This window comes from Dermochelys coriacea, chromosome 6 (assembly GCF_009764565.3).
Source record: "Dermochelys coriacea isolate rDerCor1 chromosome 6, rDerCor1.pri.v4, whole genome shotgun sequence".
Lineage (NCBI taxonomy): Eukaryota > Metazoa > Chordata > Testudines > Dermochelyidae > Dermochelys > Dermochelys coriacea.
In genome coordinates, this window is record NC_050073.1 from 54,987,509 (window position 1) to 55,014,321 (window position 26,813).

The 26,813-nt window shown below is 44.9% G+C and overlaps 1 protein-coding gene across 4 annotated transcripts in view; it reads right to left on the bottom strand.

Annotated features, from left to right (window-relative positions):
- The window catches only part of AMBRA1 (autophagy and beclin 1 regulator 1), a 204,693-nt gene that overhangs the window by 164,448 nt on the left and 13,432 nt on the right, over positions 1-26,813 (bottom strand). For 2 of the 4 annotated variants that reach the window (XM_038405851.2, XM_038405850.2), the window contains exons 2-7: positions 10,118-10,372; positions 9,778-9,836; positions 8,852-9,035; positions 7,912-8,084; positions 6,950-7,016; positions 2,328-3,781 (exon numbers count right to left, since the gene is read on the bottom strand). In XM_038405851.2, the coding sequence (XP_038261779.1) occupies positions 2,328-3,781; positions 6,950-7,016; positions 7,912-8,084; positions 8,852-9,035; positions 9,778-9,836; positions 10,118-10,252 (2,072 nt within the window). In that variant the 5' untranslated portion in view covers positions 10,253-10,372. Of the gene's footprint in view, positions 1-2,327; positions 3,782-6,949; positions 7,017-7,911; positions 8,085-8,851; positions 9,036-9,777; positions 9,837-10,117; positions 10,373-22,643; positions 22,865-23,246; positions 23,401-26,813 lie in introns of those variants that run through there. The other 2 variants (XM_043515739.1, XM_043515738.1) reach the window with 2 other exon arrangements.

Consider the following 26,813-nt stretch of genomic DNA (forward strand, 5'->3'; position numbering starts at 1 on the left):
TCTTTTAACAGGAGCTAAGCCAGGGCTCCTTGGCATAGGAATCCATGGAATGAATTACAAAGCAAGCCCAAGCATTAGACTGCTTGCTCCAAATTCATTTACCTGGGCAAGAAGCATCTGTTTGCACAGGTGAATGATTGACTGGGTAACTGACTGCACAGCTGCTACAGCCACAGTGCAGCAGTAACAACCATCTGTGACAGCTAAAATGGCCCAAATTGAAGCACAGTAATCAGAGATGAAAGAGACTTATGAGGTCACAACTAATCCCCCCCAGGAACCAGAGCACGATTGCTCTCTATGGTGTATGCTCCAGTGCAGTTTTAAGTGACACATTAGGAGGCTCAAAATCCCTCCCCTTGGAAGACTATAGAGCAGCCTATTACATCTTATTGCCAGAGTGTTCAGAGGTGGTTTTTTTGTTTTTTTTTTTTTTAAATTTCACCTCATTACTTCTGACACAACACTGAATTGGCCCAGAGAACAGATACTGAGATAGTTAGAAGAAAAGGAGTACTTGTTGCACCTTAGAGACTAACAAATTTATTTGAGCATAAGCTTTCGTGAGCTACAGCTCACTTCAGCGGATGAAGTGAGCTGTAGCTCATGAAAGCTTATGCTCAAATAAATTTGTTAGTCTCTAAGGTGCCACAAGTACTCCTTTTCTTTTTGCGAATACAGACTAAACACGCCTGCTACTCTGAAACCTATTAAGATAGTTAGCTGTACAGTGGAGATATTACAAGAGGGGAATTATTTTGCCAAGAAAGGAGATGAGTAAAACACACTTGAGTGTCGGTTTCAAAGTTATAATGTTTAACAAAAACTTGTCAATCCCTCCTTTTTCCCCGCTGTCCTATAATATGAGACCAGAGGGTATTTACTTAAAATTAACGGCCGGTAAATTTAGGACCAAGAAAGGAAGTAACCATCATCATGCAGTCAGCTTGTGGGAGTCACTCATATAGACAGTCAAAAACTGGGGCAGAGATTAGAAAGAGCAGACTAATTTCATCACCACTAACACCTGCTATACAAATAAACAACAATTGAGATAATCACAGCTACTGCTTCTGAGAATAAGCTAATTACCTGCGGAGAGAAGGAAAAGAAGAGGATTTCCTTCCATCAAACATCCCTATGAACAATACTGCTCAACTGGTTACATGCATCGAAGTAGGAGATTTCACCTTCCTCTAAAAGCATCAGGCAATAGCCATTGTTGGAGAAAGGATTAGACAAACTTCCTCTGAAGTAGCTGGTACAAGCCATTGACAGACAGGATGCCAAACTAGATGGACTATCGGTCCGACCCATCATGGCAACTCCTGTGTAATATATCAGAGTGGCCGGACCAACAATTGGAGCCAGCACAGACAGCGTCCGAAGTGCAGATTCGGTTGAGCTGCTCTGCTCCACTTGCCACATCTGAAGTCTGTAAGACACTCACTTTCTAGTACAGCAAATGCTAAATTTGGGGGTGATTAATACGACCCTCCTGTGCAGAGCACAGATATACTCTCAGGCTGAGCTCTGAATGCCAGATTCAGCATAATGGGCTCTCTGTAAAGGTGCAGGCCCGGAAAATGGTTTTCAGTCACCTACTTGCTCAATGCCACAAGAAGCAGTGTTTCTCATGGTATGAATATGAACTGCATCAGTTTAATAAAGGTCATGTATTCAAAACCAGCCTGGAAGTGCAATCCTGCCCCATTAAGATAAGATACGCTGCTGCAAGGCCCATCCTAATGTAGCTCCAAGATGAAACCTTCACCTTCCCGCCCCTGTAGTTGCAGTCTGTGGGCCCGCTCTTCATAGGATAGTTTATTTCCTCGGAATAGTGTATCACTGCTGTTGTTCATGATTGCTATGTGCCAGTCCTCAGGGTGGGCACTGTCCATGCTGCAGTCACCATAGTATATCGGTTGCATGCTGTAAACTGGACATTGCAGTACATTCCATGCCCAGACATTCCAAACAGCGTCTCAGTCAGACCTCTCCCGAGAGGATAGTTTGCCCCATAGAATTACTATTCAACATCCTCTCTCTCCCTGCTCCACCTCTGGACAGTCCACCCTTCCCTTTAATGGGAAGGATCTCTTCCCTAATCCCTCCCCACAGACACACCTTCGGAAGTTACCTCTGATACAGCAGTAATGCCTACTGAAGATTGTGGGGGAGGGGGATAGTTCATCTTTGAGATCACAGATGGCCAAAGAAATGACCAAATCATGAAAAGGTCTTCTCTGAAAGCATCGGGCAGCTCAGATTAGATGGAAAGGGTTTAACAGACTGAAGAGGAAGGCAATGGAAAAAATGCATCTTACCTCCTGAGCGAATCCTCCTCAGAACTTTCCTCAGGCATTTCCTGGCTTAAGGCCTCCTGTGATACATTCCCAGGTCTGCTCGAAGCTGACTGGCTGTAAACTCTCTCCCAGTGCCCTGTCTCCTGGTTAAAGACCACTCCCACAGTCCTTTCCTCCTGCGGGTTGGAAGAGCTTCCCAGCTGCAGCCTGCTAGAGGTAGGAGCTCTGCCCTCGGTTCTCTCTGCAGGCTGTGCCTGGCTGCTGCTTGGTGGCACGCCGTCAAATGTGCTTTGGACCTGCCCCGATGGATAGCTGGGTGTGCTTCTTTCCCAGCGTAGTGTGTCATTGTTAAAGGTCAGCAGATTGTGACAGGCGCGACAGCGGTTCAGGTGGCCCCGAGACAAATTGGAATTGTTTTCACTGCTATGTGGAGTCTGCTGGTGGGAGGGACCTGGCCTATCAGGCTCAATGTTGTTGTTGAGCATTTCTTGAGCCTGTTGCGACTGGCTGGGCTCCCCACCAATCCCTTGATCTAGCTCTTGAAGTCGGTCGTACTCCAAGAAGAACCGTCTCAAGTCGCATTGGAGCTCATTGCGGATGCTGGCTGGATTGTTTGGGCCAGCACTACCGCTGCTGTCTGCTTCAGCCCCTGGTGCCAGGAAGCCCCTCCCTTCCGTAGCAGATGTATACACAGAGGACTGGGAACCTCCCTCCTGCTGTCTGAGCACTGACAGCAAACTCACTGAAGAGGCACTGGTTCTAGGTGGAGGCATGGCTTCCAACTCCGAGCGAGAGCCCATGTTCAGCACTGTTCTAGTCCAGTCGGACCCTCCTAAGCCAGATGCCATCTCTCTCGCAGACTGGTACCTGGAGGGATGGCCTGACAAGGGCCCACTGAGGGATCTGCGAGTGGGGCCCAGGCTAAGGTTGCGTAGGGTGTTGCCAGCAGTGCTGCTCTGAACAGTGCTGAAAGCAGAAGGCCTGTTAAGCAGACCCTGCTCCTGCTGTGTTGTAGACACCTGTTCTGGGGGTTGGTATGGCTCCGTCTGCACAGAGGAAAAGGAAGTGCCAGTGACCCCAGAGGAAGTGGAGGGGGCATTATCCTGGTGCGGGAAGATTGAAGAAGGAAGTCTTGCACTAGAGCATCGACTGCAAAGGCACAACATCCCCAGGTGCTGACAGCACTCTGTTGTGGGGTAATTGACACGCTCACGGAGCCTGGTATAGGCCGATGCTCTGGTGTTCTCGCTGGCTGGAGGCAGTGGTGGAGGTGGCGGAGGTGGTGGGGATGGGGTGGCAGAATCTTGCACAGTGTTTTGCTCTCCCACCTGGATGCTAGAGGAGCGCGAGGACAGCATGTGCAGGAAGTTGTGGAGGAGGGGCGTACGCCTCACAGGCTGAGACTGGAGAATAGAGCGCTGGCGATAATGTGGCATATCTGTGCTATCCACAGGGATCTCCACCTCCTCGTCACTCTGCAAGGGAAATCACCAGAGCTCAGTCACCTCACAGCAGAACCCCATAGTAGTGTTAAAGGGGGCAGGTGATAAAAGCCTGTAGATAGGCATAAAAAAGGACTAGATGTTGGGGTGAGGAGGGGAGAAGAAAACATGGAAAATTACAATAGGATCATAAGAGCAACAAGAGGGAAATCAGTGGGGGGAAATCTACTCAACATCTTAGATGTCTATACACAAATGCAAGCAGTATGGGGAACAAAGTATTAGTAAATAAGATAAATTAGGATTTAATTGGGTACACTGGGGACACTTAATGGGCTAAATTTCATGACTAGAATATTGAATAGAGAGGTATAGCCTCTTCAAGATGAACAGGCAGGGGAAAAAGGAGGAAGTGTTGCAGTACACATCATGAATATATACACTTGTTCTGAGGTCCAGAAGGAGGTGAGAGGCAGATCAGTAGAAAGTTTGAGTGAAGGTAAAAGGGGGGGGGGAGGAGGGAGAGAAATAAAGGGTAACATCGTGGTAAGGGTCTACTGTAGACCACCAAATCAAGAGGAGGAGGTGGATAAGGTATTTCTAGAACACCACAAATATCCAAAATACAAGACTTGGTAGTAATGGGGGACTTTAATCTCACAGTGAGCTGTTTGAAAACTAATATGGAAAAACATGGTATTTCCAATAAGTTCTTGGAATGTACCAGGGACAACTTCTTGTTTCAGAAAGTGGAGGAAATAACCAGAACAGCCAATTTAGACTAGATTCTGACCAGCAGGGAGGAACTGGTTGTGAGTCTGAAGGTGGAAGGCAACTTGGGGTCAAAGATTTCATGATTCTAAGGAAAGGAAGAAGTGACAGCAGAAGAATAAAGGACAATGAACTTAAAAAAAAAAAGCAGACTTTAAAAAACTTGGAGCTGGGAAGAAAACATAAGGAGAGTTGGCAGTTTCTCAAGGAGACAATATTAAAGGCACAACTGCAAACTATCCTAATGTGAAAAAGATAGGAAGAACAGAAACAGGCCAATATGGTGCTACCAGGAGCTCTTTAATAACTTGAAAATCAAAAAGGAAACTTACAAAAAGTAGAAACATGGATGAATTGCTAAGAAGGAGAAAAGATGATACAACAAGCATAGAGGGACAAAAATTAGAAAGGCTGAGGCACAAAATGAGTTACAGCTAGCAAGGTACATAAAAAGCATCTGAAGCTCTTTAAATAAATTAGGCCCAAGAGAAAGTGTAGGTCCAGTATTTAGTGGAGCAGGAGAGCTAATAACTGATAACATCAAGAAGGCAGAGGTGTTTAATACTTACTCTGCTTCAGTCTGCACTAAAAAAAAGTTAACGGTGTTATTACAAGGAAGAGCCAGCATGGATTTCTCAAGAAAAATCATGCCAAACCAAAATTTCCTTCTTTGACACGGTTTCTTTCCATAGTGGACAGGGAGAAGCAGTAGATGTGATATATCTTGATTTTAGTAATGCTTTTGACAGAGTCCCACATGACATTCTCATAAGAAAACTAAGGAACATGGTGTGGATTAAATTACTATGAGGTGGGTGCACAACTGATTGAAAGACTGTACTCAAAGAGTAGTCATCAATAGTTTGCTGTCACACTGGGAGGGCACATCTAGTGGGGCTCCCCCAATGGCTAGTTCCAAGGCCAGTACTATTCAATATTTTCATCAATGACATGGATAACAGAATGGAGAGTATGCTTATAAAATTTGGAGAGCTGGGGGTTGGTTGCAAGGAGAGGATTAACATTCAAAATGACCTTTACAAATTGGAGAATTGGTCTGAAATCAAGAAGATGATGAAATTCAATAAAGAGAAGTGCAAACAGTACATTTAGGGAGGGAAAAAAATGCACATTTACAAAAATGGGGAATAACTGGGCAGCTGATAGTAGTGCTGAAAAAGATTTGGGGATTATAGTGGACCACAAATTGAATGAAAGTCAACAATGTGATGCATTTGGGGGAGAGGGGAGAAAGCTATATAATTCTGGGGTGTATTAACAGGAATGTTGTATGTAAGAAGTGGCAGGTAATTGTCACGCTCCAGTTGGCACTGGTTAGGCCTCAGCTGCAGTATTGTGTCCACTTCTGGGTGCCACACTTTAGAAAAGATATGGACAAATTGGAGAGAACCCAAAGGACAGCAACAAAAATGATAAAAGGTTTAGAATCTTGACCTATCAGGAAAGGTTACAAATTAGGCACATTTAGACTTGAGAAAAGAAGACTAAGGGGAGGCCTGATTCCAGTCTTCAAAATATGTTAAGGGCTGTTATAACGAGGATGGTGATCAACTTTTTTCATGTCCACTGAAGACGGAACAAGTAGTACTGAGCTTAATCTGCAGCAAAAGAGATTTAGGTTAGATATTGGGGAAAACTTTTAAATAGAAGGGTAATTAAATTCTGAAATAAGCTTCCAGGGAGATTGTGGAATCCCATCACTGGAGGTTTTTAAGAACAGGCTGGACAAACACTTGTCAGGGATGGTCTAAGTTTACTCGGGCCTGCCACAGTGTAGGGGGCTGGACTTAATGACCTCATGAAGTCCCTTCCAGGTCTACATGTCTATGATTTTATAAACATAACTAAACAAAGGGAAGCCAGCTACAGCCCACAGACAGATAAGGACACAAACTTCTTCCAAAAGGAAAGCAGAGACACTATCCTTGGGTTGCATGAAGCTATCTAGCTCCTAATCCATAAGGAAGCCATGTATGGACCCTGCCAAACCCCCTACCTTGCAGTTCCACAATACATCAGCCAACACCTGGCAGATCCAACCACTGTGTGGCTCAGGCTAACAGTTCTACAGCCTAATCAAGGGCAGTGAAGTTGCAGCAAAATTCTTCAGTCTGATGTCATGAAAAGTGCAAAGAAGGCCTTTGCAAATGTAGCAGGGATGGCTCTGGCACCCCTCATCCTGCAGCAGGATCAGAATGGAAGTCACTGTCTATACTTTTAGTCTCCCAGCCCCTGGTTGTTAAAGTCTCGTGTGCATGTTTGAGCATAACACAACAGCGTCCACGTGACCGATTTAGATGAGACACAGAACTTTGAACTTAGGAAGGCATCCAATTTTAAGCAAAGCATCAGGCTGCCTAGCAACAAGCTCTGCTTAGCACAGAGCACCTTGATTGATATTATTCTCACCTGTTGGTTAGAAGGGTTGACAATCGCTGTGAGCAAGTAGTGTCCCAAGGGATCGAACCGTACCAGACTGAAACAAGAACAGAGTCAGAGGCTTAGTTGTCAGTTGGCATTTCACACTGGCAGAGAAAACCAGATGTTCCAGGGATAACAGACTTCACACACAGGTTTATTCGAGTAGGAAGTTTTACATTTCTATAGCAGCACCTTTCATTCTGAAGTATTCCCAAGTCCTTCAAAAATATCATGTATTAAGAAGTATTCACCCACCCCTAAAATATAGCTCTCTCCAAGGTGAAGACTGCAGCTGTTCAACAGCATGCAGCAATCCTACAATAATAATTTAGGAGAGGGAGTTCCTATATCCAACTGAAAGTGCTAGGGAAATTTATAGCAACATTAAATAAGTACCCTAGAATTTGGCCAGGAAAGAGAGGTGTTAACATCTCTTGTGGAAGTGCCTGGGGATCTTTAATGACCACGGATTTTTGTCAGGACCATGTTTTTTAGTCATTCAAAAGAATGACCCTTCAGCATCATGCTGGAGTATTGGTTCAGTATGGACCGCAAGGGTAGGAAGCTCTCTTCTCACAGCATCTGGTTCTCCCATCCTAGGAACAATCATACTTAACCCTGTGTTGCTGGTGAAATCTGAAGATCAGTCTTACAAAAGCCAACCCTGTGGCAAAGTTGGGAAGGATCCCATCGCAAACAACAGCCTAATTTATATTTGTTCGTATTTCTGATCTAATCTTGTTCCTTTAGTTTTAGTGTTCACAGCCACTGATCCACCAACTGAGCAAGAGCACTGAGAACAAGGCAAGACAATGCTCCAAGTAGCAGAAACCAAGGTCAGGGTGGAAGGGCAGTTACCTTCTGAGTGTCCTCTGCCCCAGAGAAATGGCTACATGACATTTCTCATGCTGGAAGTACAACTGTTCTACTCCCCAGGAATGAGCACTCACCGGACTCGCTCCATCTCACTGGCTGTCTTCACCACTGCAAAGGGTTCTCGACGACTCCAGTCCCAGAAATGGATCTCATTGGCTGTTGCAATCAGCAGGAGCTGAGCCGTAGGATGAAAAGCCAACGATGCAATGGCATTGTTGCTGTCTGTGAACCAGCTCTCGCTTCCACCCTGGAATGGGAAAGGGGGAAATCATCAGCTAATTAACACACAACAATTTTAGACAACAAGTTTTCTCTGTCAATGCTACAGACCCAAACCAGCCCCAAAACTCCACACATAGCATGGAACTGCTGTACTTCTGCTGCAACAAAAGTCATCATCTACTCTCATTTTACACTGTCATCTGACTCTACAGCCAGAACACAGAACGCCTGGCAACAGCGACCACAGACATGCAGTAGGTAGTTGTGCCTCAGGTCACCTGTAGAACACCACATTCCAGAGCACTCTGCTAGACAGAACAGATCATTTGTCTGTGCATCAACCACTGGGCAAGTCATCAGTGGAGAAAACAAAAACAATGGCATAGCACTTTTCCTGGGGAATAACGTGCACTCTGCCCTAGGAGACCAGCAACAGAAAAGCAATTTTTTTTTATACGAACTAATAGTGTCCCTGTGGAGCTCTGAAATATGGCCCACACCACTCATCAATACAGATGTGTGGCCTGGAGAGGAGACAACTGCCAGCATGCCATATGGCCTGGGTGTTTAAATCAACTAAAAAGTCTGTTGGAACTTTATGGTCTCCATGAGTTTTGTCTCCATATGAGAGAGGAGGGTGACTGCAATCTGCTCCGTTGTACACATTTGGTACAGTTCTCAGAAAGCTGCGCCAGAGCAGTTCTCAGCTGGGCAAAGTTTGGGTGCCTCAAGCGCAGACAAAACTGCTGCGCTACAAATTCTAAACACTTACGTGTTTCAGGAGAGACTTACATGTAAATCCCAGATTCTAACCTCCCCATCTAGGCACCCTGAAGCAATGAGTCCCGGGATAGTAGGGTGAAAGGTCACACACCACGGTGTGCGCCGATGTCCAACCAAAGAATGGACACACTTGCCCGTTTTCACCTCTGTGATGTAGATATTGTGATTCACGTGGGTGGAAGCCATAAGGGTCCTGGGAAAAGGAAAGGGTAGACTTAATGCTGGGGAGGGTGGAGAAGAGCGACAAAACATCATGATGCGTTAACTCAACCAGTTCCATCAGAGTATTATTATTTATGTTAAGAATATGCAGATGCAGCCCAGACTCAGGTATATCCACATTTTAGAAATATGGCCCCCTCAATTCTGTCACTGAGAGAATCCTACAAATATATAAGGGCTAAAGCTCAGAGACACGGCACACAACCAAATCCTTCCTCCCTCTCACCAGCTGGTCCAGGTCAAATGACACTGAGCTTTCTTCCCTCGTTTTCCAATTCATCCCTCTCACTGCGTGCCCTCACCTCCCCCCATCATCCCTATTTCCAAGACATTAATCCTGCATCATTCTGTCCTGCTTTTAGACTATCAATTCCTTCAGGCAGGCACTCTGAGATTTGGCTCAGGGCACTGGTACTTCATATAAATAGGTTTTTGTGACACAATTTGCTACCCAGGCCCTCCTCCTAACTCCCAGAACAGCTGGGTAGAGCCTCTTCCCTGAACACTGTGCAACTCTGAGGTGCACTCAGAAATTAAGTGCTAACTGTGTATCTTGGGCTGCATAGATGACTTATGTTCTTCATCTCTGCAGCACAGAGACATGCAGCGTCACATCTGCTGCCAGCTCCTGGTCTCTAAAGAGGCACGAGCCTACACAACCTTTGCTGGCATAACAAGATGTTTAAACAAGTAACAAAATAGAAGTCAGTTACCTATCTGGGCTGAACGCCAGCAAGAACGTGGAACGTGGGCTGTCTGGTAGCTCAACTTTCTGAAAAAGCCAACGGAGCAGGAAACATGAGGGCCATATGATCACAGTCTTAACTCTTATCCAAACACAGACAACATAGGGGACCCCAAAGGAATAAAGAATTCACTCCCCTCCACACCACCCAGGAACCTGGATGGGTCAGATACAGCATATCCAGGGGCCATATCTGACACAAAGTGGAACATACCACAAACACACAAATACTAGTCTCAAATCCCCACCTCCAAACCTACTGGGACAAACCCACCCGCCAGGTGTGTCCTTCTGCCCCATGACCTTACCTTGCCCTCCCATTTCATCCATCGGGTTTTATCTTCCACCAGCTCCTGCAAAAGCCGCTGAGCACCCAAGGCTTGGGTGCCACGTTCTCTGCCCCACAGGATCCGTACAGCATTCTTCTCTGGTACAACCTTCATGGTTCTCAGTAGCCACTGTTACACTAGGGACTGTGATGAGATACCAGCGGGTTCCAGATCACAACAGCCAAGAAGCTACAGACAGGCCATCCACGTCTGAAGAAGTTGACTCATGGAACTCTAGAAAGAGAGGAGAACTATATCAAAGGCAGCTTTGACTTGGGTGGGAAGATGAAGGCTTCAAGAGCTCATCCACCAGTTCCACTACCCTCAACCACTACCCCCATTTCCTTTCTTCCATTGTCAGGACCCTGGGTATTTCATGATTCTGCATCCAGAGATGTTAATAACCCATTCCTTGGAGTTATACCCCAGAATCTAAACTTTCACCTTTTCTAAAGGTGACTTGCAAAGGAAGAAAATTGGATTTGCTCCCATTTTTGCTTCTCTGCAAATGGGATATAGAATGAAGGCCTGAAAGAGGTTCTCAAAAAAAAAATAAATGCTTTTTCTGTCTTAAAATAAAATAAAAATTAATTACATAAATAAATATTCAGGTCCTGATTATGCTGGACAAGTTGATGGCTAGAAAATGAGTATAAATGACAACACTGTATGCAGCAAGAGAGTGGAAGTTCAGCTGTTAAGAGGGAAAGGGATTTTTTGTCAGACTGTTTAAAACTCTTGTTTTTTGCTCATACAGATTCAACTCTGACCTGTTAACATTTTGAATACAAGAAGTCTTTGTTAAATATTCAGTGACTTTAGTTACTTATTAGAACTCACAAACTTCCTTTTTGTACTCCCACAGGTACTCCAACAAAAAACAGGGAAGATGAAGATTGCTGTTCCCAATATATTTTTGTTTAAATTTAAAAAGCCTTTTGGGCCTTTTTTGTGCATCAAAAAGCAGCAAACACAAGCTATTTAAAGAAGCCTTTGCAAATCTCGTTTGTAATAAACATTAGTTTCTACTCATTCTGGTTTCAAAAATGTATTCTCTAGGTGACCCAAGTGCAAACTGACAGTGTTCTTCTATTCCAGCTCTAGAGAGAGCCCAAAACAGTAGTTCAGAGAGCTCTGAACTGCCTGGTTAATCACAATAGTTAGGTTTCAGAGTAGCAGCCATGTTAGTCTGTATTCGCAAAAAGAAAAGGAGTACTTGTGGCACCTTAGAGACTAAAATTTATTTGAACATAAGCTTTCGTGAGCTACAGCTCACTTCATTGGATGCAACCGATTAAATTTGTTAGTCTCTTAGTGCCACAAGTACTCCTTTTCTTTTTAATAGTTAAGTTGAGTTCAATCTATCACATGAATGCACTTCTCACAAATCCAAACTGCCTTCCCCACCAATATGTGCCAAAAGCCATTTGAGGAGGCAGATAAGCACACACCTCATCATCATGCGATTTTCAGTTCAACGTTCTAAAACATCTCTAACAGGAACACCATCTGTGACACTGGGCATGTCACTTAGCCTCTCTGCAATCTCCCCCTCCCATTCCCCAACTGCTATTTGTAAGAACAAGATAATTTACATAAGGCCATGGCTACACTATAAACTTTGGTTGATGCAAGTTGTCAGAGTACAGCCACTCAAGTTTGTATATTGCTGGAGCACATACATACTTGGTTGCTTGCATTAGCGCTGCACGTACTTAACAGGAGTGTTTGTGTCAATGCAAAGTGCAATGTGCCATAGGTAGATATCCCAGTGTCCCATGGGCCACTGTCCAGCACAATGTCTTTTGGGAAACTTTCACAGTATGTTGGGAGTTAAGTTCCTACCATACAACTTTCTCCATACCATAATGTCATCCACATCCCAACATTTTCACACTTCATTAAAAAAAAATCCCACAAACCCATGTGACACTTTTCAGTGTCTGCCATCTCTGGCAGAAGCATGGAGTCAGCAGAGCTCTGCACTAGTCTCATGAACATTGCAAACACAGGGTACGTGATTATGCTGTATTTTCAGACACGCAGGAAGGAGCATAACAACACAGGACATGATTTCAGTTTGCTGAAGACAGCAAACAAAACTCCAGGTTGTTGGTGGCATTCACAAAGCAGCTGCAGAAAATGGAGTTCTGAGCCCAAGAGATGAGCACCCAATGGTGAGATTGCATCGTAATGCAGGTTTGCGACAAGCAGCGGCCCCAGAAATTTCTGATATGAAAGGCCATATACCTGGATCTTGCACCAAGCTTGCATCCCTTCACGGCAGGATCACCAGAATAAGAGCTGCATTGACAGTGAAAAAGTGAGTGGCAATCGAACTCTGGAACCTTGCAACACCACATTACTGCTGATCAGTGAGAAATCATTTTGGATTATGCAAATGTGTAGGGCTGTCAATAGTCTCCTACTATGCAGGCCTACAATTCTTGGCAACGTGCAGGATCTAGTGGATGGATTTGCAGCAATGTGGTTCCTGAATGACGTTGGGATGACAGACAACACACATATCCCCATTTGGTGCCAGCCCACTTTGCCACAGAGTACATGAGTAAAAAAGGCTAGTTTTCCATGGTTATGCAAGCACTGGTGGATCTCAGAGGATGCTTCACCAATCTCAACATGGGCTGGTCAAAGAAGATGCCTGACACTCACATCTTTAAGAACAAAGGACTGTTCAGAAAGCTGGAAGCAGGCACATTCTTTCCCAACTGACAGATCACCACTGGTGATGTTGAAATGCCAGTAGTGATTATGGGGGACCCACCCTAGCCCTTGCTCCGCTAGCCTGTGAATCTATACACCAACCACTGCAATAGCACTAAGGAAAGATTCACCTACTGGTTCAGCAGGCGCAGAAGGATTGTTGACTGTACTTTTGGCAGACTGAAGGGACACTAAAGGTGTCTACTCACTAGAATGGATCTCAGTGAGCAAAATATCCCAAAGGTTATAGGTGCCTGCTTTGTCCTGCATAGTATCTGTAAGGCAAAGGGGGAAAAGCTGCCATCAGGATAGAAGGGACTGGTGGAGTGGCTGTCTGCTGACTTTGCGCAGCCAGACAAGACTAACATGAAAGGGAAGGGAGTCCAGGAGAGCTGGCTGTATTTCAAGGAATCCCTGTTGAGGTTACAGGGACAAACCATCCCGATGAGTCGAAAGAATAGTAAATATGGCAGGCGACCAGCTTGGCATAATGGTGAAATCCTAGCGGATCTTAAACATAAAAAAGAAGCTTACAAGAAGTGGAAGGTTGGACATATGACCAGGGAAGAGTATAAAAATATTGCTCGGGCATGTAGGAAAGATATCAGGAGGGCCAAATCGCACCTGGAGCTGCAGCTAGCAAGAGATGTCAAGAGTAACAAGAAGGGTTTCTTCAGGTATGTTGGCAACAAGAAGAAAGCCAAGGAAAGTGTGGGCCCCTTACTGAATGAGGGAGGCAAGCTAGTGACAGAGGATGTGGAAAAAGCTAATGTACTCAATGCTTTTTTTGCCTCTGTTTTCACTAACAAGGTCAGCTCCCAGACTGCTGTGCTGGGCATCACAAAATGGGGAAGAGATGGCCAGCCCTCTGTAGAGATAGAGGTGGTTAGGGACTATTTAGAAAAGCTGGACGTGCACAAGTCCATGGGGCCGGACGAATTGCATCCGAGAGTGCTGAGGGAATTGGCGGCTGTGATTGCAGAGCCCTTGGCCATTATCTTTGAAAACTCGTGGCGAACGGGGGAAGTCCCGGATGACTGGAAAAAGGCTAATGTAGTGCCCATCTTTAAAAAAGGGAAGAAGGAGGATCCTGGGAACTACAGGCCGGTCAGCCTCACCTCAGTCCCTGGAAAAATCATGGAGCAGGTCCTCAAAGAATCAATCCTGAAGCACTTAGAGGAGAGGAAAGTGATCAGGAACAGTCAGCATGGATTCACCAAGGGAAGGTCATGCCTGACTAATCTAATCGCCTTTTATGATGAGATTACTGGTTCTGTGGATGAAGGGAAAGCAGTGGATGTATTGTTTCTTGACTTTAGCAAAGCTTTTGACACGGTCTCCCACAGCATTCTTGTCAGCAAGTTAAGGAAGTATGGGCTGGATGAATGCACTATAAGGTGGGTAGAAAGCTGGCTAGATTGTCGGGCTCAACGGGTAGTGATCAATGGCTCCATGTCTAGTTGGCAGCCGGTGTCAAGTGGAGTGCCCCAGGGGTCGGTCCTGGGGCCCGTTTTGTTCAATATCTTCATAAATGATCTGGAGGATGGTGTGGATTGCACTCTCAGCAAATTTGCGGATGATACTAAACTGGGAGGAGTGGTAGATACGCTGGAGGGGAGGGATAGGATACAGAAGGACCTAGACAAATTGGAAGATTGGGCCAAGAGAAGTCTAATGAGGTTCGGTGGGGATGGGTGCGGGGTCCTGCACTTGGGATGGGGGGGTCCGGTGCACTGCTGCAGACTGGGGGCCGAGTGGCTCGGCGGCAGTTCTGCGGGGGGGGGCCTGGGGGTGGCAGTGGGCGAGAGGCTGGATGTGGGTCGGCGGTGTGCCCTTGTTGCCGGGGGGCCGGTGGCATTTTGGGATGTATAGGTGGGGGCGTAGCGAGCGGATCGAGGGACGTGGTCGTTCCCCTCTGTTCGGCGCTGGTGGGACCTCGTCTGGAGTGCTGTGTCCGGTTTTGGGCCCCACACTACAAGAAGGATGTGGATAAATTGGAAAGAGTACAGCGAAGGGCAACAAAAATGATTAGGGGTCTAGAGCACATGACTTATGAGGAGAGGCTGAGGGAGCTGGGATTGTTTAGTCTGCAGAAGAGAAGAATGAGGGGGGATTTGATAGCTGCTTTCAACTACCTGAAAGGGGGTTTCAAAGAGGATGGCTCTAGACTGTTCTCAATAGTAGCAGATGACAGAACGAGGAGTAATGGTCTCAAGTTGCAATGGGGGAGGTTTAGATTGGATATTAGGAAAAACTTTTTCACTAAGAGAGTGGTGAAACACTGGAATGCGTTACCTAGGGAGGTGGTAGAATCTCCTTCCTTAGAGGTTTTTAAGGTCAGGCTTGACAAAGCCCTGGCTAGGATGATTTAACTGGGACTTGGTCCTGCTTTGAGCAGGGGGTTGGACTAGATGACCTTCTGGGGTCCCTTCCAACCCTGATATTCTATGATTCTATGATTCTAAGAGTTATTACAAAAGCCCAGCGTGGAGCAATGCAGCTGGAGTAGGCTCTGGGCTGAGAACTCTGGGTGCTCCTAAGAATGGTGTAGTGTTTGCTGTACATTTAAAAATATGATGCGGTGTTTTCCTGCACCTATGAATTATGTGGTGCTGTACACTTACAAGCACCTTGTGCTTTGAGTACCACTATGCATTCTGCAATGTGTTGGGAACTAATGACGATAATTTTATTCTCCAAAAATATAACCGAGTGAAAAAAACAGTGAAGAAAAACACAATGTGCAAAAAATATCCAGGCAACGTAATGAACTTTTTAAAACAAATGATCAGAGTGGAACTTTAAAATTGTGAAGGCAGCAAATGTTTCTGTCCATTTCAGTGCACAGATGTAATCCATTGGGGCTACATATATAACAGCCATGGTTCTCACAAGTCAGTGTATATGAAGCTATGATTTTCCTTGTTGTAGAGTGGTAGGGGGAGGATATGGGCTGTGGTGGTGTAGGGAGCAGCAATCATGGAGTTCTCCAAAGACAGCAAATGGCAGGGACTCTGGGATTTTTGGACCTGTAGGTGGATCAAGCTCTGCACCATTTGGGTTTGCTGCCGAAGAAGACTTATGTCCTTGTGCACTTCCTTCTCCTTGTCCTGCTGGAACTTTCTCCTGTCCTCTTTCTTTTGCCATGCTGTTGGCCATCCTCCAAGCCCTTGGTTCATGGTTCAATGCAGCACTGGCTTGCAGGATCTCTCAGAATATGTCCTCCCTTGTCCTCTTCCTTCTCCGCCTCATCAGGATCAGGCTTTAGGCAGGTGTGGAGGGGGCACCCCTCAAAACCACCAGGCCAGAAGCTGCTGATATAAACAGACATATACTATTGGATTTACAGTCACAGTGGAAAGCCAAAGATCCATTTCAAAACTCCCTTCCCCTATTTCCAGAAACACTTTTAATAAGAAATGTTTATTGACACTTTTGCTGTGGAACGCCTTGGCACATCACCGCTCTCCAGACCCAGCCAGGGTGAGTATCACCTGACAGAAGTGGGGATGGGGAGATAGGATTTTTTGTAACATGAAGAGCAATAAAATGTTGGTCCCTATTCCCTGGATACGAGCATAGGGGGACAGCACTGAATATCAGCATTATTTTCAACAGGCAGAGGTGGTTTTTAGCAGATCTCTCCTGAGGGTTACAAAGACACAGAGAACATAGCTGCTACTGGTGTCCCACAGCTGCCCAGGCCTGTATGCCCCTAGCCTCTTTACTCAGCAGTGGTGCCAGCCAAAGTCATTGGGAAGTGGCATGGGAAAATGTCCTACCATGGAGGAAGAAATAAAGCTGCCATCCCTAGAAACCTTTGGGAGCAGATTGCAAAGTATCTCCAAGAAACGTTCATTGAGATCTTTCGGTAGGGTAAGAGGGACATCCCTATGTGCATAAACAAAGTGCTTTGTGTGCTCCCACACACCTAACCCAACGGGGCAATGAAAAGCAGATACCAACTCTACCTCTGTCTGCTGGTCCTCTACCTCTTCTTGTAGGAGTAAAACAGTGAAAAGTCTAAACCTGTGTCTTGTTAACTAGGGGAGGGGCCAGGCACCATCTTTAAATTTAAACATTGTAAGGAAAAAAAAAAATGCACGCACTTACCCAAGTTCCCTTCCCCTTCATCAGGCTCATCAGTGCTCGCCTGGCTAGACTGCGGCAGAGTCCCAAACAGGTCGTGACATGGATGAAGCCCCCCTGCTGTGTCTCTTCCCACTGCTGTTTACAGCAGGGATCCAAGGTATCCATGGTAGTCTGCAGGGTGCTGGTGAGATCCCTGCCAAGGATGGCATGTAGCCCGGCAGGCCAGTGGCTCAGCACCAGATTGATTTTTGGCCTCCCTGGCTTTGTGATATGCTGCCACAGTTCCTTCACTTTCCTGCAGCACTGCTGCTGATCCCTGTCATAGCCCTTTGCCTGCATCCACTGTGTAACCTCTTGAGAGATGTCTGTGTTTCTACAGCTGCCTGCACAGTCTCTTCTCCTCACAGGCCCAGGAGACCGAATACCTCCTGTCTAGTCCAGGCAGAAGAGCCTCTAGACTGAGCAGTGTTCTTCACTGCAAAGTCCAGGAGCCAGTGGCGGCTCCTATCGACCCTAAGCGTGGCTCGCTAAGTTCACTCTAAGCCGCGCAGCCATGCAACACACGATAAATAGCCGTGCAGCAGCTCTAAAGGGCCACGCAGCAAGGACCTGGAGAGGAGAGAGATAGGGGGTGGGCAGGAACTGGGGAGGGGAGCAAGTTGGGAATTGCAGGACTGCTGTGGGCCTCTCCCCTGGCCCCGGAGGTCCTTGCTGCCCGAGGGGAGAGAAGGTCCTCTTCCCCGGGAGCTCTGTGCTGCCTGCCAGCAGGGAGAGGATGGGAGGGGGGGCCTGCCAGCACCCCAAACTCCTCATCCTTGCCCTCCCCCAGAGCCTGCACCCCCAGCCAGAGCCCTCACCCCCCCACACCAGCCCTGAGCCTGCATCCTGAACCCCTCATCCCCAGCCCCACCCTGCAGCCCTCACCTCAACCCTGAATCCCTCCCACACCCCAAACCCCTTATCCCCTGCTCCACCCTAGAGGCCTCACCCCCAGCCAGAGAGGAGAAAAGAAAACAGAGGAACGAACTGACCAATGAACATTTGGACTGCCTTACTAGGATTGTGATGACAGATTACAAATACTGCATGAACAAAGTCAAGGAGGAACAGGCACACTTTCGCTCATCCAGTTTTTAAAGTAAGTTTTGCATTATTCTGCTCTTAAAGTTTACTTGCACAGATGCCTTTTTAATTCCATATATTTTCCTGGTTATTATTTTATAAAAGGATTATCGTTTTATTGTACAAGTAGACTTTGTTTAGTTACACGAGTGGCTCTGTAACATTACATCATTAAGGAGTAGTAAGCAATGTGTTAATTTAGTAGTTGATGTTTCACACTGAAGGTTTTTCGCTATTTTTGAAGTGGGGGCCACTTAGCAAAGAGCACTGCTCTAGAGCATGGAGCCACCACAGTCAGTTAGGCAGCTGCATACAAAGGAATGCTGCTAGGTGTGCTCACCAAGGTAAGTGGTTATGAAAGATATTTCATAAAACACGCAGGGGGCTTTCAAGGGAATGCGTAGGGCTTCCAGACTGTGTGACCCAAGCAGTCACTGTTGCGGGGAATGGGGCATCGTGAGACAGCTGCTGAGGACTTTTCAGGTTGATAAACTTTGTGCAGTGTCTACACTTGCACTGCCTGGACCTCAGTAGGTTGGCCACTGCTCCACGCCATTCAGGGAAGTGGTTTTATTGAGGCACTGTAACAGGACGCTTACTGTGAAAATGGACACCTGCTCAAATAAGTCAGTGCAAGGAGACTTACGTCAGCCTAACTTTGTAGTGTAGACTAGGCCTAGGTAATAGGAAATTTCCAGGGTTACTGCTTGTGAAATGTATTAAAAAGTTAAGTGTTACCTAAGGGCTAAGCATTGAAACTAGAAGTTGCTTGCGGGGGAGGGGGTCTTGAAATCATCAGATATTGTGACTGCACAGTAACCCATTTAAACAGATGGAGCTGTTTGGTTCCCACATATCTGGGTTGGTTGTCCCAAAACCTTCCACATACGAGTGACTCCCTAGACTGTATCCAAATAAGAAACACTTCACATGGTATTGCTATCCTTATATCACTGCAGGTACAGTACTGTTGTGTCATCTCTACTTAGAAAGCAAATTCCAGAAAAGTAAGGTCCTTGTGCCCTCTGACTTTTACAGCACTGAAAATATTGTCAATAGTCAATGAAGGAGAAAATAAAGACTACTACAAAAAGAGCAGAAAAGTAGTGACAGTCACACAGACAAGAAGAGATGGATGGCCAAAGTATGAAGCTGGGAATTCTCACTAGAAACCCCACCTTATGGAAAAAAGCTTCTACACCACTAATCCAAGACAGCAGCCACTTACAAGGAGGAGCTTGCCTGAAGATTTCAAGCCTGACAACTCTGAATCTAAAGTAGAGCATTTTCCTTTGTAAAAATATAAAAAAGAGAAGTTAATGCAGTGAATTGCTAAAGGCAGCCTTCTAAAAGCAATGCTTCTTTCTTCTAGCTAAGAATAAAAGGGAACTAAATTCAAGCTAAGCTGTTATTAACTTGGAACTTTCAGTGGTATTTAAGAGCAAGGAAAGAGTAGTAAAAAGAAGAGCTAAAATCTCAGTGCAGAAATTTCTAGCGTAGACACCCATCACTCGAGAATCTATTCTGAAGTCAGCTGAAAACAGACAAGAACAGAACCCCCTGATAAGGAAAAGCTTCACTGTAAAGCAAAACAGAACTTACAAAAGCCACATCTCAGGAAGATCCTCTGAAGCCAACTGTGCTGGTGAAGAAGTCCCAAGAAGGAAAGGGGAGAAGACAACTTGTCAAAAATGGGGTAGCATCCAGAGCTTCAGGACCTGTTAAGCCATGCAGTGCTGTTTTCAAAACCTTAGCTTCTATTCTTTGGAATTCCAGGTCATCAGATAAGAGAGACCAGGAAGACAAGAGGTTACAAAACATTAAGATTTCTGAGAGAGAAGGTGGATGGACCAACTTCTGTTGGTGAGAGAGAGAGTAAGATTTGGAGCTTATACAGAGCTCTTTTTCAAGACCTAACCTGGAGAAGAACTCTGTGCAAGTTCCAAAGATATTACTCACCCACCTTACATCTCTAATATCCTGGAAGCGACATGGCTACAACACCACCGCATAAAGATGTTTGTTACTTTACAGCAACAAGCTTGCTCACTACATTAATGTTTCCAACTGTGCTTACTGAACCATGGGTATTTGCTATGTGGAAATGCCAAGTCCTCTTAGGTGCATTTTCATATTGTCATCTTAAGCCATTCTGCCTAAATCTTTACAGTGTGTATGCATGACCCAAAGTCATTATTAGACAGCTTGATGCCAACTGCTCAGGGGAGGTGAAAAAATTCATTTTATCTCAATTATCCGGTTTCATATCCTGCTGCTCTAGGAAAAAAGCCTTAAATCGGAGAACCTGAAGGCTGACCACAGGGAAAAGGGTTATACTGAATGCAAATAGGTGTTCCCTGAACCATCCCCAACTGAAACTCGGTATGAACTGATCTCTACAATATGTAAGAGATCAGATCTGCTCACACCAGGTCAATCTGTATTGGAGAAGGTACTCCAAGAGAGCAGCATTGCTCCACCTATTGTGTTCTGGTCCCAAATTCATAGCTTTTTTTTAACTGAGGTTCTAGTTTATACAGAACAAAATACTTTGGATCATGATCCCTGTGGAGTTTACTACCTTTTTTTTTTCCATACCCCTAATAGGATCTCTTGCTCCCCATTGTTTGAAGGGATGTAGTCAGCACCTACATGGTAAGCTGCTGAGCTGGTCAGCTTTCTATAACTTACTGTAGGGCTGACACATGGCATATGTTAGAGCAGATCTGGATACACACACACAAACACTCCCTCCCCAACCCCAAGAAGCTATAAAGAAGTCTGAGTGAAGGTTAGATTATAGGGGCTCTCCTGAATCCCTTCTGGGGCTAACCCAATGAGAGCTCACTGGGTACATCGTTTTCCTAGCTTAATGACACCCTGAATGTTGTGGTGAGAGTGGCTTTAGTGGGGAGATGTGCTCTGCAAACATTTCAGATTGCATTTGTTTCCCTGTGTGTAGGTTCTATTTTGATGTATCCAGTTTAGGTGTGGGCACCAGCTCTATTTACTGGCTTCACTTTAAAAAGAAAGAAACCTTTCACCTTCTTAATAATAGTGTCTCTTCCTAATTTTCTTACATTGAGCCAAATCCTTCTATCCTTGTCAAAATTCCCCATCAGCTCAGGGTTTTGTCTGAGGAAGAAAAGCAGCATATGGCACAGAGTTTGTAGTTAAATATCATTGCAAGGTATGATACAGAATGCAATTGATAATTAACAGCTACGTGACTGTAAAACAGGACTAGTAGAAGCTCCACAGGCTTGGAATGATCTACATTCTGGCCTCAGCATAAACAGAAGGTGCAGATCACTCAATCAGGCCTTTTCAGACCAGTAGCATTGGATTTGTTATACCCAACATTAAATACCAAACCTGAAAGTTAAAAATCAGAATGAGAAGCAGTGTTTTCTTAACTCTCATGCTCTAGGGGAAAACACCCACAAGTTTTGCCTGACAACTGCAAGATTAATTATTAATATAGAGTCATTAAAGATCTGGAAAATTGCCCACTGTACCAGGGAAACTCTACAAGTGGAAAGCCAAATGATTTTCTACAACTGGTGACTTTGTTTTCTTTAACCATTTTTCCTACAGGGCATTTCAGGATACTACAGATTGCATGTTAGGCTGTTTATAAGTGTGGAAAGAGAATTACCCAGTCCAGAACCAATTCTCCCTGAATGCTGCTCCATGCCAGCTATCCTCAAGAGTCTTGCAAATTCCCAGTTTCTGAATGAGCTACATGAGTCCAGCTGTAATTGTTCAGAATCCATAAAGGAGGCCTCTAGTAATCCCAGAATGAATGCAGAATAGGAGACAAATCATTACAGTGCACCAGGAGAATGTAGGGTGAAGATCATCATGACAAATGGCCAGCAGGAAGCACACTCAACTGATCTGACAGGAACCCATCTGTCCGAGAGGCAGTCCAAACAGAAATCTGCTCATAGCAGGAAGACTGTCCAAACAGTCAAGAATACATAATTTTGGAACATTCAGCAGATGTTCTGTAACTGACAGTGAGTAACTGGAGAACACTGGCATGTTGCAGAGACTGTGGGTCTCCCCATCTTTCCTTTCCCATTACCCTGATTGCTGTTTCTTGACAAGTTTACATAACACTCGTCTCAGGGACTACAGCTGGTTTTGATGCAGGGGAGGATTTCAGACATTGGTGTCAGCACAAGCGAATTATCCATTAAAGACACTGGGAAGGAATCGCTTATGGCCTTATAGGCTCTTAAAATAAGAATCTGATCTTTTAGCATTTCATAGGATTGGTTGATCATGTCCCAAATCAACCACTGAAAGCCTTCTCTGATGAGTGCATCTGAAAGGGGTAGGACCACCTCTACCAGTAAAAAGGCTTTTGAAAGCAGAAAATGGTGTGCATCTTCTGCACACAACCCTCTTAAAAAAAAACATTCAAGTCTTTCAGCCTCCCCGCTGCCCAAAGAAGGCCTAAGTGACTGACAAAGGCAACATCAAGTGAAATATAAAAGCGGTCTCTGCCTATGCACTCTGGAGGGCAAAAGGAAGCCATGAAGAGAACTTGCAAACAAACCTTGATGGGAAAGCGTCACTGCCTCAGAAGGCGAACACTGCACTGTTGGCTGCTGAACTTGAGTCTGGTCACAAAATATAGGATTTTTAGGATTCTGTGCGTTTGCTGTAACAATTAAGTTGTGTTCCCCGTGGCCCTCCCTCAGCGTGAGGGGAGTTCATTCATGAACCCAAATGAAGTTGGAGAACACTACAGGAAGAGTGGAGTGATGTGCTGCTGCCCTGCAAGAACACTAATAAAGAAAAATCTACAAATCAGACACTAACACTTGGTAAACTGTCCCAGGCTCACAGCACAGCCCAGCCCTAACCATCCCATCTTGCAGGTGAATTCTCCAAGAACAATGGATCACTGAGGATAATACCTCCTGGCCAGTCAGGCACAAAAAGCATTTTTGGCCTCCACAAGTATGCCCCACCTGGACAACCAGAAGACAGGTGCCTTCTATTGAGATGCTACAGCAGATGCTGCTAGTTTGTCAAAGTGCTTCCCCTACCAATCAATCAACTTCCCCTCCATTTTAGCTGGGATTGATCTTGAGAGATTTTCATCAAGATCCCTATTTCTTTTAGTAGCTGAGAAAAGAGCACTGTACACACTTCCAAAAGAGCTTGGTGTCATCTTACTGGCAGCACTTCAGTCCACACAGTCCCCCAAAACATTATAACTGGAGAGAGGATAAGACTGAGCTCTCTGGGACCCAGTGGTAAAAACTCTCTGGGAGGAGGAGCAGATGCCCATCACAACCCTCTGGAACCTATGCAAGAAAAAAAAGCAAATCCAGCTTACCACATCTGTCTATTCCTGCTAGGTCCAGAACAAAGGAACAATAACCCCAAGAGATCACCCATTAAACACAACCAGCATCTTTTCTATGCCATCTTCCAAACTGAAGCCAGACTGAAAGGAGTCTAGGATCTCATAGGTGAAGAGATGCTGCCAGCAGTAGCATTCCACAGTATTAGATTACCTTATTCAAGAAAGAGAGACTGGGAGTAGGAGCAGTTGTTGGCATAGTCATTAGTTTCAGGGGCAGATTTACTTAACATTGGCAGGACCAACATGTGTTTTAGAGATGGGGGGGGGGGGGAGGAGAACAGATAGAGCAATGGACTGGGACTCAGAAGACCTGGTTTCCATTTCAGGCTCTGCCACTGGCCCACTAGGTGATACTGGGAAAGTCATTTCCCTCTGTACCTCAGTTTTTGCATTTGCAAAATGGGGACGATACTGCTCTCAGATGGAAGATATGAAAAGCACTAAGAGCTAAGTATTACCTCATTCATAAAGGGACCCTAACTCTCCCTCCAGATTTCATTAATCAAAGTGAATTGAATCGATGCCCAGGAGGTTGTGTGTAATTCCAACACTTTCAGGACCTCTACTTTCCAGACAGGCAAGGTTCATTTTCCCTTCCTGCACTGGCTCGATATCCATGGTGCTGGAGCGTGAGCAAATCAAAGAATCATTTTACGCAAAGTAGTATGATTAGGGCCCTACCAAATTCACAGCCCTGAAAAACACGTGACAGGCCTTGAAATCAGACCTCCCCCTTGGAATCTAGCTATTGGAGGACAGTGGGAGAGGCATTGGCATGGCTGGGGGCACCCCAGCCAGGGGCTCCTAGCTGCTAGTCTGGGCTGGGCAGGGGGAAGGCCCAGACAGCTGCTCTCAGGGGGAGATCAGACCCACCTCCAGGTACCTCCCTTGACTGCAGGAAGCTCCATGGCTGCTGCCTTCAGAGCCCAGCCCCGAAGGCAGCGCAGAAGTGAGGGTGGCAATCCTTCAACCCCCCTACAACAGTTTTGTGACCCACCCCCAATACCTCCTTTTGGGTAGGGACTTCCATGATTACAACACCATGAAATTTCAGATGTAAATATCTGAAAACATGAAATTGACCAATTTTAAAACCCTCTGGCTGTGAAACTGATCAAAATGGACTGTGAATTTGGAAGGCCCCTAGGTATGATCACTCCTTGCAGCATGAAGTACTGAAATCTGAACTATGTAAAGACAGTTTAGAATGATAACATGGCCTTTATCCAGAACAGTTCTACTAGTCGAACTTTTACAGAGGTTACAGCAGAAGAAAAGGGCCTCTCAGTATCCTTCGCTGCAGTGACATAGGATCATATGAACTTCCAAGGCTGCAGTCCATGAGCTTCACATCTAGTCTTCTGTTTAGGGACTCTAATCCTCTGCTTTTCAACTTAATTTCTTGCATGTCATCCATGAACCATATCATGATAAAAACAGTTCTTGTTCTTCCTGCTTTTATTCAAACTTTAGAGAGAGACTTCTTTCTGGGGTTGTAACTTGGCACTTGAAGACGGCTGCAAGGAAGTTTAATGAATATGCAGGGAAGACACAAAGTATGTTATGATGCAAATCTTAACTAAGCATTTCAGAGCATTTTACACAGAGTTAAGACCAACACCTTCCCCTCCTGTGACACAGGTGTTATAAAATGAGAGGTATAAGGAGACAGAATTACTTATTAAACACGACACCAGAACAGTGGCAGAGCCAGAACTAGAACTGCAGAATCCCAATATTCAGTCTCCTGCTCTAACCACAAGCCTACACTGTTCCCATGTACTTGATTATACCATTTGAGATAGACTAATACCTGAAACTTAGTAAGCATCATAGTGCACTATAGGGGGAAAAGAAAAAAAATCCCTATCCAAATTTGAAAATGTTCTACCATTTGTTATTTTAAACATTAATGTAATGGTCTCGTTGGTGACTTTGTAGCATAGGATGCATTCGTGGAATCCTACTTTTAACCCTCACTGTGTCATGACTTTGCTCATGAAAAAATCTGCACCATAGATTACACTGGAAGTAGTAGTTCCCTATGACCATTTCTACCATTGCCTTAGAGCTCCGAGACCCCAAAGTCTGTCAACTCTCAAACTACACCATAGGATAGTGTTATTAGGATGGAGAGAGGAGATAGATAGAATATGATTGCCCTGGTGCAAGAGGGATTTCATCAACTTTACAGAGACTTGATCCTCTAGTCTTTGTACACGGAAAGCGCTCACTGAAGTTAATGGAAAGTCAACTTGTGTGAAGATTACATAACTGGGCCCAGGGTTAGGGATGAGGCAGAACTTTCATTCCATGACTCTGTTTTTAAGCTTTAACTGTCTCAGACTATTACCATGTGGGTTGAAGTTACTTACCCCAGAAAGACTTGGCATGTTTGGTAGTTTTTATTTTGCCTGTACTGAGATATTGAAAAAGAATAATCCATTCAGACTTTTTACATCTTTAAATTTTAAAAAGTTTAAATTTAAAGATCTTCACACTTGCCCTGGACTAAGCTCTCTGTGAAACAGAAAACCTTTCATCTGTTTGAAAATACCTGGTTTAGACATAATGGAATAATAAGAAATGCATGCTGTGATCTTCTACGGGGATTTTAAATGCATCAAAGTGCACTACTCAAAAGGAATGTGCATCTTCAACCTGGCATATTTCAATCTCTCATCAAAAAGAGAAAAAACAACGGACTTTCTTTCAATGGGAACTTTTACTTTGAATTGTTTAATTTGTACAAAAGGGAAATCCAGTGCCAAAACTGTGTTAGTCTAATTATGTTTGAAAATATAAACACAAGTCAGGAAATTCAAAAGTTAGCGTTGCTGCAGCAACACACACAACCACTTTGCACAGACATTAAGCAGCACCCTCATCAATACAAAATATTGTGCAAATACAACAAGGAGTTAGTTGCCATAAGAACCTTAACTGGAATTTTCTGGCTTCTGTGTTTAAATTCCCAGTCATAATGATGAATTAGTAGTTTTTGCATGAAATATAGAAAACATAAAAAGATCAACTGATACCAAAAGTGCAAGAGACAACAGGGATTAAGATGTGGCACTGAAGACAGAAGACTCAGGGAAATAGTCAAAAATACTTCTCATGATAAAATAAGTTAAGGAAGAGAACTCTTCAACTGATAGAAGGGGAGGAGAAAAATTAAGCTGGCAAAAGATTTAGGTTAGTTATTGACAAGATCACATGGAAGAGGAAGTGCCAAGGAAATCTGAGGAGGTACAAAAAAGATGAAGTGAGCTGTAGCTCACGAAAGCTTATGCTCAAATAAATTTGTTAGTCTCTAAGGTGCCACAAGTACTCCTTTTCTTTTTTGTG